Source organism: Myxine glutinosa, chromosome 4 (assembly GCF_964187855.1).
Source record: "Myxine glutinosa chromosome 4, kmMyxGlut1.1, whole genome shotgun sequence".
In the NCBI taxonomy this organism is placed as follows: Eukaryota; Metazoa; Chordata; class Myxini; order Myxiniformes; family Myxinidae; genus Myxine; species Myxine glutinosa.
Window position 1 is genome coordinate 185,761,915 of NC_136264.1, and position 16,091 is coordinate 185,778,005.

General features: G+C 49.1%; 1 protein-coding gene across 3 annotated transcripts in view; it reads right to left on the bottom strand.

Annotated features, from left to right (window-relative positions):
* Positions 1-16,091, bottom strand: part of APPL1 (adaptor protein, phosphotyrosine interacting with PH domain and leucine zipper 1) — a 65,945-nt gene that overhangs the window by 11,172 nt on the left and 38,682 nt on the right. For all 3 annotated transcript variants that reach the window (XM_068114124.2, XM_068114125.2, XM_068114123.2), the window contains 4 exons: positions 16,023-16,059; positions 15,006-15,173; positions 14,849-14,899; positions 3,062-3,112 (listed from right to left, as the gene is read on the bottom strand). In XM_068114124.2, the coding sequence (XP_067970225.2) occupies positions 3,062-3,112; positions 14,849-14,899; positions 15,006-15,173; positions 16,023-16,059 (307 nt within the window). The remainder of the gene's footprint in view (positions 1-3,061; positions 3,113-14,848; positions 14,900-15,005; positions 15,174-16,022; positions 16,060-16,091) is intronic.

The following is a 16,091-nucleotide window of genomic DNA, read 5'->3' on the forward strand; positions in this document are numbered from 1 at the left end:
AAGAGCTAACATTAATCACAAAAAGACAAACTGACACATAAAACATAAGATAAAGGGAGCGGGAGACAAGATGGGGAGAGAGAGGGAAGCAAACAAGTACAACATTTGAGGGCAGGCACATCGGGAGATCTGTGGGAGGGAGAGGGCTCGGGAAGAGGAGGCATGAGAAGTGGGGGGGGGGGGGGGGGGTGGGTGGGAGAGGGGAGAGGTATAAAACACATTGACATTGCTAGGACTTCCAGGACAGAAGTCGGAATTTCCAATAAGTGGATCTGGGGTGAATTAACGGGGGTAGCCAAGATCAAGGTTTTGGATGGGGGAAGACAAGAGATGGTGGTGAACAGCTATTTTAAAGACCTGGAGGGAGGAGTGGGATTGAAGAGAGTGAGGGAGTTTGTTCTAGAGGTGGGAGAAAAGAGGAATGAAAGAGTGAAGGTGAGCAGAGAGTCTTCATTTTGGAAGTTTAACCATAAAAGGGTTGCAGGCAGCTCTTGTGCGACCTGTAGGAATATTTGGGGGACAGAGCACAGACAGAGCTGGGGGAGCTAGGCCGGAGAGGAGTCGGTAGAAGAAAGAAAGACCACCAACCTGCCTGCGGTGAGTGAGTGAAAGATCCTCGTCGTTAGCTTCATCGCGGGAGATTCCAATGATTCTGAAAGCTTTGGTTTCAACAGCATGAAGCCGAGCTAGGTGTGAGAAAGGAGCACCAGCCGAGAGGGGAGAACAGTATTCCATTGAGCTGCGGATGAAAGCCTTGTATGTGGTGAGGAGCTCAGGTGTGCCAAGGAAGGACTTCGCACGACGGATGATGCCCAGTCGGCGACTGGCTTTGGAGGCCAGCTTGGAAATGTAGTATTCCCAGGAAAGATCATGGCAGATAGTGAGACCCAAAAGCTTGAGTGACAGAACTTCTTGGAGAGGGTTGTTCAGAAAGTAGATGGGAGGGTTTTCCAGACGATCTTTTCGGAGAGGCATCATGAGAGTGTGAGATTTGTCAGGATTGAAAGACATGTTCCACTTGTTTGACCAGTCTGTGATTTTGTCAAGGTCTGCAGAGAGTGAGGAGGCTGCAGATTGCCGATCTAAGGGATGAGGTATGGAGCGGCAGAGAGTGGACTCATCAGTAAAGAGATAGAGAGGATTTTCCAGAGAGTTGGAGAGATCATTTATGAAGACCAGAAAAAGCAAAGGGCCCAGAACACTGCCTTGGAGAACTCCAGCCTGAACAGGAAGGGGAGATGAGAGAAATCCATTCAGGGCCACACGTTGCCGACGACCAGAGAGGAAGTCCGCAAACCATGCATGGAGATTTCCATGGATACCATGGGAGGAGAGTTTGGTGAGCAGAGCGGGGTGCCAGACCCTATCGAAGGCACGTGATATGTCAAGGGAGACAGCTCTGATTTCCTGTTTGGCATTGAGGACCTCCATCCATTGTTGAGACAGCAGAAGCAGCATGCCCAGAGTAGAATGACCTGGTCTGAATCCAAATTGATGATCCGAGATCAAGCCATTGGATAAGAGGAAGGATTTGATGTCAGAAGCGATGATCGATTCCATGACCTTGCTGATTATTGGGAGCAAGCTGATTGGTCTCTTGTTGCAAGGATCTGTTTTTGCACCTTTTTTGTGTAAAGCGGTAATGTTGGCTGACTTCCAAGATGATGGCAGATGACCTTGAGAAAAGGAGAAGGAGAAGAGAACAGGGAGAGAGTGAGATAGAGCGGCAGAGCAGGAATTTAGGACCCGGGGGCTGATGCCGTCTGGTCCAGTTTTGACAAAAACTTCTCGAGGTTTGACAAAAACTTCTCCACCTTGTCAGGAGAGAAGGACACAGAGTCCTGGAGCAGCTGGGTTCCACTGGGAAAGGTGGATATCGAGAGAAATGGGTTCTGGACACAAGATTTTGAGGCAAACACAGAGTTGAGGCATTCGGCTTTTTCACATGCGGTGTCAGCTGTGTAGCACATCATATTATCAAGGATAAATGTATGGACAGTCGTAATAAGAACAAGAATTGGGAATAACCAGAGAGGTCATAGAACACCTTAATCTGCGCAGTCTTGAGAAAAAAAGGACATGAACTGTCTTGGTCTGCTCACGGAAAATTTGATTGGTTAAGAGGATGCAAAATGTCATAATATTTTATCAAAGTACTGCCAAACGAAAGATTTTTCATAATGCCAATAAGGCTATTTGTGTTCTACAATGTTCAAGTATGCAGTTAAATTGATATAAAATTAAGATTTAAAAGGTTGCAGAATTTTTTTCCCGATGTTTACCGCCGGTGATGCAGCGTCTTTTATACCACCTTATTTAACACATTACATTAGTTATTCGTGCCTGTTGTTTGTGTCCTTTATGACGTCCTTTAAAATAGTAAGTTTCCTGTTTGGAATGATTTTCAATTCTGTTTGACTGCCAGACAGGCAAAGAATTTAAAAAACATTATCTCACTCCTATCCGCAAGCACTATCGGGACGAATTCAGAGCCAAGGTAATGCTGAACTACAGGTTTGTTTTCCAATTCATTCTCCAATTTGTGTTCAAAATATAACATTACACTGAAAGTAAATTGTTCCTCTATATAAACTGATGTTGGTAGACAGACAGACAGACAGACAGACGGACAAAGTGAATCAATTGCTTAACCAGCAAAGCCTGGTGTTGGCTTAGCAGTTAGGGTGCCGGCTTGGGATCCTCGGATCCTGGGTTCGAATCCCGGTCGATCGCTGAATTAACGCCAGGGGGGTTGACTCAGCTTGTCATCCTTCCGCGGTCGGCAAATTGAGTACCAGCTTGCTGGGATGAATGATCCCGGTGTGTACCCCGGTTTAGAATAGGTACACCGTATCCCTGCGCATCGTAAGAGGCGACGAAGGGTTGGCGTCGGGAAGGGCATCCGGCCATCAAACATTGCCTCAAACAGGGAACCATGATTGTCATGGGGCCCGCAAGGCTAACCCCTGCTCTGGCCGGGAAAATGGCCTTAAAACGATCATTCATTCATCCATTCAACCAGGCAGTTAACATTCCACAGATAGGCAAAAACAAATCTTACCTTTTCAATCTCTTTCTGCTTCTCTCTCTCACTCTCTGACACCCGTCGTTCCTGCATATCACAAAAGCACGCAGCAGCAGCAAAAACAAAAGTGAAGGAATGCACCATTAAAAATATTGCAATGTTCTCCAACTATTGGGAAAATTATGGTTTCCGATTTAAAAAGAAAGTAATCATATCACCTCATCAATATTTTTCTCTCTGAGTTCACATAATACTGATTAGCTTTTAACAATCACTATTAGAAGCCCGTTGTACAAATACCATGATATAAAAAGAAGGGAGAAAAAAAGAAATAATTTTATTATTGTGCTGGTTGAAAGAGCTCAAAAATAGGAGGTTATATATGAGTATGTCTTAACAGCTAAGTAAAAAAAGTCAGGAGCGATTGAGGCAGCAGTCTGTTGCCTATACACCGCCCAGTTAAATTTTTTGTCTGATTGAAATAAATATCATTTCCCCATTGCTTGTTATATCCATTTGTGTATTTCCCGTAGGTTTGGATTCATTTGAAGCAACTTTTGCTTAATTTTTTTTCTCTCCAAGTAGCGTTTCCATATTTCAGGGTGGGACAGACAGATATAATTGGCTTACAATATATATATACTAGCAGAAGTACCCGGCATTGCCGGGCGGGGGAGGGGAGGGGGAGGGGGAAGGGGAGGGGAGAGGAGGAGGGAGGAGGGTGAGGGGAGGGGGAGGTGGGGGAAGGGGGAGGGTAAGGGTGGAAGGGGGAGGGTAAGGGGGGAAGGGGAGGGGGAAAGGGGAGGGGGAAAGGGGAGGGGGAAAGGGGAGGGGGAAAGGGGAGGGGGAAAGGGGAGGGGGTAGGGTGTAGGGGGAAGGGAGGGGTAGGGTGGAGGGGGAAGGGAGGGGGAAGGGGAAGGGGGGGAAGGGGAGGATGGAGGGGAGGGAGGGGGAGGGAGGGGGAAGGGGAGGAGGGAGGTGGGGGAAGGGGAGGGGAGGGGGAGGAAGAGAGGGGAGGGGAGGGAGGGGGAGGGGAGGGGAGGGAGGGGGAGGGGAGGGGAGGGAGGGGGAGGGGAGGGGAGGGGGAGGGGGGGGGGGGAGGGGAGGGGAGGGGGAGGGGGGAGGGAGGGGGAGGGGGGAGGGGGGAGGGAGGGGGAGGGGGAGGGGAGGGGGAGGGGGAGGGGAGGGAGAAGGGGGAGGAGGGAGGGGAAGGGGGGGAAGGGGAGGATGGAGGGGGGAGGGGAGGACGGAGGGGGGAGAGGGGGAGGGGAGGGGGAGGAAGAGGGGGAAGGGGAGGGGGAGGGGAGGGGGAGGGGAGGAAGAGAGGGGAGGGGGAAGGGGAGGGAGGGGGAGGGAGGGGGAAGGGGAGGGAGGGGGAGGGAGGGGGAAGGGGAGGGGGAGGTGGGGGAAGGGGAGGGGAGGGGGAGGGGAGGGGGAGGAAGAGGGGGGAGGGGAGGGAGGGGGGAGGGGAGGGGGAGGGGAGGGGGAGGGGGAGGGGAGGTGGGGGGAGGGGAGGGAGGGGGGAGGGGAGGGGGAGGGGAGGGGGAGGGGGAGGGGAGGTGGGAGGAGGGGGAAGGGGAGGAGGGGGAAGGGGAGGGGAGGGGGAGGTGGGGGAGGGGAGGGGGAGGTGGGGGGAGGGGAGGGGGAGGTGGGGGAAGGGGGAGGGTAAGTGGGGAAGGGGGAGGGGGAGGGTAAGTGGGGAAGGGGGAGGGGAAGGGGGGAAGGGGAGGGGGAAAGGGGAGGGGGGAAGGGGAGGATGGAGGGGGGAGGGGAGGGCGGAGGGGAAGCGGAGGATGGAGGGGCGAGGGGAGGGGGGAGGGGAGGTAACATTACATTACACACACACAAACTGTGTTTTTTGTTCAATGGTCTGGCGGCGGTGATGGAACATCACGTGATCGCTCTGAGCGAATCAGCGTGCTGCTCTGTCACCGGCTCAGATTCCGTGTATAATATTCCTCGCTGAAATGCGCTGAGGTAAATATGAATAAAAAATATGGATCTCGTCAAATATTTTGAGGTAGGCCATATTCTTCCCAGGCTCAATGGCCATGTCTATGCCAAATATCAAGCACGTGAGCCTCTCCGTTTATGAGTCTATCGGTAACATTAAACACACACACACAAACTGTGTTTTATATATATAGATGGTCTGGCGGCGGGGATGGAACATCACGTGATCGCTCTGAGCGAATCAGCGCGCTGCTCTGCCACTGGCTGAGATTCCGTGTATAATATTCCTCGCTGAAATGCGCTGAGGTAAATATGAATAAAAAATATGGATCTCGTCAAATATTTTGAGGTAGGCCATGTTCTTCCCAGGCTCAATAGCCATGTCTATGCCAAATATCAAGCACGTGAGCCTCTCAGTTTAGGAGTCGATCGGTAACATTACACACACACACACACACACACACACACACACACACACACACACACACACAACACAGTCTTATATATATATATATATATATATATATATAAATATATATATATATATATATATATGTATATATATTGTTGCGAATATGGAATTTGGCCTCCATATCCGCTTGTAAATATTCCCCTATTTTCTCCAATACTCCCCAACTTTCCCCAATCCCCCATTCCCTAGTCCCATTGCATGTAAATAACAATCAGTAGAGCCGACCTTCCCCTTATTCCCCCATTAAATGTCGTGCCCAGGTCCACCGCACCACACGTAGACAACTTTCGGACATCTTCCTAGTTATTCTTAATCTATGTCAGTTAAGGCCTCGTTTCCATTAATTATGACTCTTCGTTGCACCAGAATGTGATTATATGGCATCAGTAGTGAGTTTAGGACCTTTCCCATACCTCCTCCCATCTTCTTCCCCAAACAACAACTACAACAACAATTACAACTACAACTACGACTACAACAACAGAGGGGCGGGGAGTGTGCGTCCTCACACCGGCTCGGTTACCCGCCATGACCATGCGCTCCACGGCGTTACCCCGAAGGGGCTGGCTGTCAGCTCCTCGTCAGGGGCGGAGCCAGTAACCCCCCCACGCACCCAATGAGAAGCAACGTGCCGATTCCATCTGGGGCGGAGCTAACGAGCCGAGGGCGTGTCACTCCCCGCCGGATATACGCGGCCCCGCGCCGGATGTGACGTCAGATGCGCCTCAGCTTGGAGAGAGAAGCCACCGCCACCCCCAGCGCGACGATACCTCCCCGCATCTTTGGACCGGACCGGACCGTACTGTACCCTGCCCCGAGCCCAGGAGGACCTGGAGCCATCGATACCCGCTTTCCTGTCATCAACCCCCGTGTGAGTCAGCCGTTGTCCCGTTTGTCTGTCGTCTGTCCGGGGTTAATATAAGAGTGTGTCTAAGTGCCTGTCTTTCTGTGATTATACCTCTAGCCCCTGTAATCTGACCTTTCCGTACGAATATAATCTCCTCCGGAGGTCTTGAGAATTGAAACATTGGTGTCGTATTGTGTTATTGTAATCCAGCCGGGTGTCTTCTTTTTCTTATTGAGCCAGCATCGCGCGACTAGTCAACGTTCGGGCACAATCGGGTAACTTGTGCAGACGTGGTCATACCATAAAACCGCTCGGTAAATAACATCCAAGCCACGTCTGTAACAATTGGTGTCGGGAGTGAGATTCGAGGCCCGACCAAATTTTGAAAAAAAAAAAAAACGAATAGAGGAAAAAAAAAAAAAAATTTGGTCAAAATTTGGAGCGGCCGAAATTTGTTTTGTTTTACAAAACCCGAATTTTGAAAGTCGCGCTATGGCGGATCAAGACGGCTGGGGTCCGGTAGGGGAGAGTGAAGCAGGGTCGGTCCAGGACCAAATTGAGACACGTGAGGAGAGCGAAACAGCGGGGGTAGCAAACGCACAAAATGGCGCCTCGCTGGTCACCGCGCCCGCGACCGTAGCAGCGCCGCCGATGGATTGGGGCCTATTTATGGAACAAATAAAGGCGCTCATGGTCCAGACAAGTGAAGACCTGAGGAATGACTTGGGAAACCAAATGGGGGTAATGAGGGACGAAGCGAGGGGTACCGGTGAGGGGTTAGACAATAATTTTAAGGGATTAGACAAGAAATTTGGGAAGTTAGACAATAATTTTGAGGGATTAGACAAGAAATTTGGGAAGTTAGACAATAATTTTGAGGAGTTAGACAAGAAAATTGGGAAGTTAGACAATAATTTTGAGGGGTTAGACAACGGGATAAAAGAGGTGAAACATGGGTTAACGGGGGTAGAAAATAGAATGGCTGCCCAGGAGAATCAGATAGAGGGAGTGAAAAATGGGTTAGAGGGGTTAGAAAACAGTATGGAAGGCAAATTGAGGGACATGAGGGACCAAGCGGAAAGGGAAGTTAAACAAATGGAGCAGCAGATAGAGGGGGTCAGAATGGGGGTAGAAACCAAACTGGATGCTCACAGGGAGGAAATGGAGCAGATGAGGGTGGCATCTGGGCAGGAGATGCAAGTGATGGGAGAGGAGATCAGAAGAGGAGTGAGTGAGGAGGTCGGAGGAGTGCGCGAGGAGGTGAGGCACTGTAAGGAGCGCATGGAGAAAGAGGTGAGAAAGGGGACTGTAAAATTGCAAGGTGGTATAGAGGAGTTGACGCTGGGAGTAGAACAACTGACAGTGGGACAAAAGGAGTTGGGGGACCAGGTAAAGAAGAACACAGCGGTAATAGAGGGTTTAAAATCGACACAGAAGGAGATGAAAAAGGACGTAGGGGTAATTAAAAAAGAGTGTCAGACGGTACATGAGGACCTGACGAGGAAAATGGACAAGGTGGTAGAGGTAATGGAGGTTAAAGAGCGGGAGGTGCGGGAGCACATAGAAAAAAATAAAGTGGAGTTAGAGGAAGAACTTAAAGGGGCGCACGAAGAGATGAAGGAGATGAAGCAAAAATTAGAAGAAGTGGAAGAAGGGGTGAGCGAAATTAAAAAGCGACGGAGAGAGGATAAGAAAGAGATAAAAGAGGAGGTAAAAGAATTGGTCCAGAGTCTGTGTTCGGATCGTGATGATGTGCTCATTAACCGGATGAGGGATTCGCAGGTGATGGAGGAGAAGCGAAGAGGAAGAGGACCCGGTGTAAGTGGTGACCAATATGGTCGTGCGTATGATGCGCCAGGGGATTTAAGAAGCTTGGGGGTCGAGATGGACCCGGGTGTTCGTGAGAGGCCGTGGGTGAAGTGTGCGACAGGTCTGGTGTGCGAAAGAGGAGGTGTGCAAGAAAGTCCGACTCTGGGGTGTGTGAGGAAAAAGTGTGTACCAAGGAGTGAGTGTGCAGGCGAGAGTGAGTCGGTCGTAGCGTGTGTGCGAGGGAGCACATGGGAGCGCGGTGTGGTGAGTGTTACAGAGGGTGTGACGGGAGAGTGTGCGCGAGAAAGGTGTGTGACGGACAGGTGCATGAGGAAAGAGTGCGCTGTCAGAAGTAAGGAAGAGTGTCCACCTGTGGTGAGTGTTACAGAGGGTGTAACGGGAGAGTGTGCGCGAGAAAGGGGTGTGACCGACAGGTGCATGAGGAAAGAGTGCGCTGTCAGAAGTAAGGAAGAGTGTCCACCTGTGGTGAGTGTTACAGAGGGTGTAACGGGAGAGTGTGCGCGAGAAAGGTGTGTGACGGACAGGTGCATGAGGAAAGAGTGCGCTGTCAAGAGTAAGGGTGAGTGCGCTGTCAGGAATGGAGGTGAAAGTAGTGAGAGTGACATGGAGCGTGAGTTAGTTGTGACAGGTGAGCGAGGATGTACACCTGGGATGGAAGGATGCACACCTGGAATGGTAGAGCGTGAGTGGGAATGCACGCTGGAATTGGTGGTGAGGCACGTGGTTGGGTGTGCGAATGAGGGCACACCTGTGATTGTCACAGAGGAGGTGACCGAGGAGGGGGTGCGAAGCGGTGTATTGGTGAGGTGTGCGACCAACGAATGTGTGCCAAAGTGTTCGGTGGTCAGGTGTGTGACCAAGGCTGTGAGTGGAATGGGTGTACCTGGGTGTGTAAGGAAGGGTACGAGGAGCATGGGCACAGCTGGATGTGTGAGCAAGGAACGGGCTGCGGGGTGTAAGCGTCCAGGTGAAGCATCGACGTTACACGGGTTAGAGGTTAGAGCGACTTTTAGCCGAAGCAGGCCCTCGGTGCGTGCCGGGCCTCGCTTTGAACGGCCGCGTCCAGGCTCCACTAGGCGGAGCTGGCAGCCCGATAGGAAGGGTCGTTATGGCGACCACGTTTTGTTGAGACGTGCCGGCAGGTCGAGATCGGGACATTGGATGGCTCCACGCCGAGGTGGTGCGTGGGATCTCGGCCCGGGTAAGCCCCCGTCCCTGCCCCGAATGCCGGACGCATCCAGCCGCTGGCACAAAACAACCAGCATCCATTGCTTGGCTTTACGAAGCCGGGCTTTGGACAGGGATTGGCGCACCGAGAGGTATTAGTGAGTCGACTGGGTGATGAGGTTAGTGTATTGGACCCAAAATTAGAGAAAAACAAAATTTGATGATTGGCAAGGGATTGGCAGTAGTGATTGGCAGATGATGGGTAGTGATTGGCAAATTTTTAATTTGTTGCAATTTGATGTGCAAAATTGGTAGTGAGAGACCCCCGATGGGGTGGGATGGCATCCCTGCCACCTTTCCCATATGGGGGCAAAGGAGCAATAGCTTATGGGGTGTATGGCAGTGAAAACTAGCCCGGGTGGGTTAGGATATTGTGTGTAGGGATCTAGCGAAGATGACAGTAGGTAACGTTAAGTTTAGTTAGTGACTGATACCTGTAGTGGGGACGCAGGTAGATTAGTATGGATGATAATGACGTGGGAGCGCAATAGTTTAAAGGGACGACTGGGAAGCGCAAGTTTCAGAAGGGAGTAGTTAGCTGAGATGATGCCGTGTGTGTGAGGATTGTACAGGTGTGATTGCACAGGTGTGCAACTGGACAGGTGTGTGGAGCAGTGTGTGAGTAATGAGTGTTGTGGATCAGCGCGAATGCGCTTGGGGAGAGAAGGGTGCAGGTGGCACCAGGTGTGAGAGCACAGGTGTGCAAGTACAGGTGTGTGGAGAGAGTTGGAGTAAGTGGTACGGAGTGGTGTGCATGGTGCGAAGGTGTGGATGGGGGAAGAGTGGACCCCTTTCACGAATACCCGGGGCGGGTAGTGTAAGTGTTAGGTAGAGGGTATAGGTAAATTGTGGTTGGATATTGGCATTTGTGGTGCGGTTGCAGAATGGTGTTGTGGATGGGTGCATTAGTGTTGTGGAAATGGCTGGGCGTGTAGCCTGTTAGTGTGTGTAGTTGGTTGGGCACTCCACCACTGTGAGGATGTCGGCCAGGTGAGGCCGCAGGTGGGCTCTGGGAGCCGGTAGTTGTGAGTGGGTGCCTGAGGATTCCGGGTGTGGATCGGGCAGCCCAGTGCCAGAGAGGGCACGGAGTGGGGAGAGAGCCAGAGGGCCTTCCCCTGGTAGTTAGGTTAGGGTAAGGAGCAGGTAAGCTCGGAGGCAACTGCAGTGGTGGAGGTGTGCAGGTGGGTAGACCCACTGGGAGAGGTACACGTCGCAGCCCAGAAATTGTACGAGGGCACCGGGAGATGAATCGGGGGAGTGAGACCCCAAATTGAAGAGCACCACAGTTTGGCCAATGGGAATTGGTTTTTAGAACCCATAGTGTAAGAGGGCCAATGGTTTGGCCGGAGAAAGACCCCGGGTAGTGTAAAGTTGTTAAAGTCATTTAGGAGATAGTTAGGATTGATGAACCTGTCGCACCATACGCAGCCACTTACCTGTGGTGATGATGATGACTCCACACCTGTGTTTTCTTTGTTTTGTGCAGGAAATGAGATTGCTGTGAGGATTTGTGAGACGCATCACGACGTGGATGAGACATTGGGGTGATTCCATCTCTCCCTCCCTAGGAGGGACTGATGATGAATTGGTAATGGCAAATTTTGATGTGCAGTTGGAGATGGCAAATTTTGATGAGAGTTGAAAATGGCAAATTTGATTGGTTAGGAGGGAGAGAAGACGAATTTGGTTTATGGGAGGAACGGGGAAGACAGTAGGGATGTTTGTTGATTTGTAAAGTAGATGTTTATGGGTAGTGTTGTGTTTTGTGGATACAGTAAGGGGTAAGGGAGGGGCCATGTAGGTTACCTGGTGGGGGGGGGGGGCGTACGATAGGAACGTACCTGTCTCACCTGGTTCCCATGTGCCCCCAGTGTGCATCACCTTACATTGCGTGCACTTTTGCGCCCTTACCACCTTACTCACTTGTCTGCTTCTTTTGTCTCCCACCTCCGAGGATCTGGCTTTGGGGTAGAGAGAGAGGAGAGAGAGGTGCTGGCTGCGCAGTTGTGGGCCTGCACTTTCGCTGTTTGCTGCCGGGATCGATACACCATATGGACCGCAATGTTTGTGGCCACCCACAATGGACCGCAGTTCGTTTGCGGCCAAGCACCACCCGTTGATGGACCTATGGGTCAACGTGGCACCTATGCCATACAGGTGAACCACTAATAGTTAACACCACTGAAGGCCACACGAAGAGCAAGAGACACCTGCAGGGTTAGGGGTTGTCGCATTTATTTTTATTCCAATGAACAATGGTGACTGCACCGATTGGTGGTGGGGTGGTGCTTTTGATGCTCGGGAAGGGTGCTCTGCACGTTATTAAAGGCCGTCGGCCACAGAGCACTCGTGGGTTGGTGTATCGATGCTGGCAAGCGCGCTCTCTCTATGCATAACATCTGCATGTGTTCCTCCAAAAACAGGTCCTGGATCGTAGTGTAGATATCAGCGTAATCTTGTAAATAATGCTCCCTACCGGCTGCATGTTTAGTTTGAGAATTCTTTCCGGATTCGGTTATCCTGTGGGTGTGTTTCTGTGAGGAGAAGGGTGCAACGTCGCAGGGGGACATATTTACTCATTTGTGAATATCTGTAAAACTGTCGCACTCAGGGTAGAGTTAATAGTAGAGGGAACTACATTGCGTGCCACACTAAAGTAGGTAAAAATTTATCGGGTCGGGACGCCCCGAGGGTAGAGAAGGGTGCAATGTTGCGAATATGGAATTTGGCCTCCATATCCGCTTGTAAATATTCCCCTATTTTCTCCAATACTCCCCAACTTTCCCCAATCCCCCATTCCCTAGTCCCATTGCATGTAAATAACAATCAGTAGAGCCGACCTTCCCCTTATTCCCCCATTAAATGTCGTGCCCAGGTCCACCGCACCACACGTAGACAACTTTCGGACATCTTCCTAGTTATTCTTAATCAATGTCAGTTAAGGCCTCGTTTCCATTAATTATGACTCTTCGTTGCACCAGAATGTGATTATATGGCATCAGTAGTGAGTTTAGGACCTTTCCCATACCTCCTCCCATCTTCTTCCCCAAACAACAACTACAACAACAATTACAACTACAACTACGACTACAACAACAGAGGGGCGGGGAGTGTGCGTCCTCACACCGGCTCGGTTACCCGCCATGACCATGCGCTCCACGGCGTTACCCCGAAGGGGCTGGCTGTCAGCTCCTCGTCAGGGGCGGAGCCAGTAACCCCCCCACGCACCCAATGAGAAGCAACGTGCCGATTCCATCTGGGGCGGAGCTAACGAGCCGAGGGCGTGTCACTCCCCGCCGGATATACGCGGCCCCGCGCCGGATGTGACGTCAGATGCGCCTCAGCTTGGAGAGAGAAGCCACCGCCACCCCCAGCGCGACGATACCTCCCCGCATCTTTGGACCGGACCGGACCGTACTGTACCCTGCCCCGAGCCCAGGAGGACCTGGAGCCATCGATACCCGCTTTCCTGTCATCAACCCCCGTGTGAGTCAGCCGTTGTCCCGTTTGTCTGTCGTCTGTCCGGGGTTAATATAAGAGTGTGTCTAAGTGCCTGTCTTTCTGTGATTATACCTCTAGCCCCTGTAATCTGACCTTTCCGTACGAATATAATCTCCTCCGGAGGTCTTGAGAATTGAAACATTGGTGTCGTATTGTGTTATTGTAATCCAGCCGGGTGTCTTCTTTTTCTTATTGAGCCAGCATCGCGCGACTAGTCAACGTTCGGGCACAATCGGGTAACTTGTGCAGACGTGGTCATACCATAAAACCGCTCGGTAAATAACATCCAAGCCACGTCTGTAACAATATATATATATGTATATATATATATATATATATATATATATATATATATATATATACAGTATATATATATATATATATATATATATATATATATATATATATATATATATATATATATATATATATATATATGTATATATATATATATATATATATATATATATATATGTATATATATATATATATATATATATATATATATATATATATATATATATATATATAGATTGATTTCTTGATTAATTTCAAAAATATCATTGACCTTTGGACGGATTTCAATTGATTTCAAAAATAGAAAAAAAAATTGATTTCTTCAAATTGCCAACAGTATTAGAACAGCACCGGGAAATGCCGGATACCCTGCTAGTGTTTAATACAACAAGGAAACATCGTAAAAAAAAAAAAACGACGTACTTCGACGTCGCAACGTCGACCGATATTTACCCGTCCACATTATTATCACATTATACATACTTGTACCAAATTTGATTTAAATCCCTTCATGTGTTCTTCAGTATCACATTTTTACCTGATATGACCTCTGACCTTAAACGTCTTGATGCCAAAATCGAATAAGTTTATCTTTGCATTATAATACTCATATATACATGTCGTGTACGGAGTTTGGTCAAAATTCAGTCATTGGTTCACAAGTTAGCGTGGTAACAGAATCTTTACCGAACAGGACCTTTGACCTCTTGACCCTATAATTCTAGCAGTTCATCTTTACACCATTATACATACTTGTACCAAGTTTGGCTTATATCCCTTGAGCCTTCTTAAGTTCTCGCAGTAACGAAAACCGATCACGGACACACGCACGGACGGACGGCCAACCCAAAAACACAATGTCTCCGGTAACCTCGTCACCGAGGCATTAAAAAAAACCTCCGTTGTTTGTCACCGAGTAACAACAACAACAACAACATGCATTTTAAGGCCATTTTCCCTGCAAGAGCGGGGGTTAGCCTTGCGGTCCCCATGACAATGTTCTCCATTTTGCCCTATTTTCTGCATCTCTCCTTGTTAACCCTCTTGCCCGCATTTCTTCTTCCACCATCTTTAGCCAAGTCTTTCTCGGTCTTCCCCGTCCTCTACTTCCTTCTTCATTCATTTCCATCACTCTTCTCAACCAGTCACTTTCATCCTTCCTCAACACATGACCAAACCATCTCAACCTGTTCCTCTTCACAGCGTCAATCACAGGCTCTATTCCCATCATCTTTCGCAATTCATCATTTGTCTTCCTCTCTCTCAACGACACTCCGCAATCCACCGAACCATTCGCATTTCCATCCTTTCCAGCCTTCGTTGCTGCTCTACATTCATGACCCATGTCTCGCTCCCATAAATCATAACACTTCTCACACATGCAGCATACACCTTTCCCTTCAGCTTTCCCTTCACCGAGTAAACGTGTTGGAAATCTTTGTGGGCAGACAATACCCTTTAATTTTTTTAATTCAGGTATAACTTTGTTTTCAACAATACGTGTTATTCTCCGGCCTCTCTCCTACCGTCCTGTCCCTTCTCCCATCAACACTACCAATCACACATAGACGGCCTCAAATTGGTTAGTTCATAACCTTCTGCTTTTAAATAAATGTGCTAAAACCATGGAGGATGACATCACCACCCATGACATCTCAGGCCAAAACCTTGGAGAAGGAAGATACAATTCACATACCAGCTGAGTATGTAGCGAGATCTGCTTTGCAAGGCCCACAGAATCACAGATCTGGGGAATGAGGAAAAGACAGGTAATCCTATTATGTATCCATCAAGGTGTAATAGGGGAAGTGGTAATTTGAAGATGTAATAATACCAAGCCACCGCCCGCACACCTTCTCGCCCTCGTTGTTTGACTCAAACACGTAGCAGGACGGTTGAACTACTTGTCCCACCCTGCTTTCACCTGCCGTTTGTCGCCCTCCAATGCCATGCATAATGAAGCCAAATAGACGAGGGTTGTCCTTGTGTGATGCGCAGGCACCCACTTGGTCCACTGGGAACTGAGCAGACAATGTACACAAAGGACAATGAAAGGATGCAATGTGAATACAAGAACAGCACTGTGTGACTCGGTAGAGTGCATACCTCCGCCCGGCTGAACAGTTTACGTTTGGACCCCACTGATAGGCTGGATCCGGACCTGGACCAAAATCGAATCAGCTTGGTCTTGTTACCTAATCAACTCATACACGTAGTTTTATCATAACTTGTCCACAACTGTTTGATATATCATGCCATTTATCGTTTTTGGCTCCATCTCTCAATGGTGAAGAATTACTTAAGAAATTAAAAATATATATTATTGTATCCAGATTCATATCTTCTCCAAAATCAAATCGATTCGTCCTTCTCACACACCCAACCAGTCCACCAAGTTTCCTCTGACTCCGTCCATAACTTTATGATATATCCTGATTACAGACAAACAAACAGACAGACAGAGGTGTAAACATAACCTCCACCCACCTTTGGTGACGGAGGTAATAAACACATTACGGTGCTTGTGGTATAATTGGAAATTGAAATCTGCATCTACCGGTATATTAACAGGAACAAATATTGATAGTAAATAATAATTATACAGAGAAGAAGAAGAGGTAGAAGAGAAAAAGAAGCATTATGATGAGAATGCGGTCACAATTACTGACAGAACAGCTGGCTTAACACCCCCTGTACCCTCCCAAAAAGGGCAGTGCCCCCTGTGTGCATTACAACAGAACAGGGAGGGGGGCATCAGAGTTAATGTGTCACTTCCTGTTGCTAATAAATTTCCCTGCCATCTCATCTCGTCTATAAATCCTTCCGCATTCCACGTGGCCCACACACTTTCCCGGCATTAACAAACTTACAGTGCTGCGTGTGACCTGCGTTTGCGGGTCAATCAGCCTGCAACCAAAATGCACAGACAAAATAAGAGA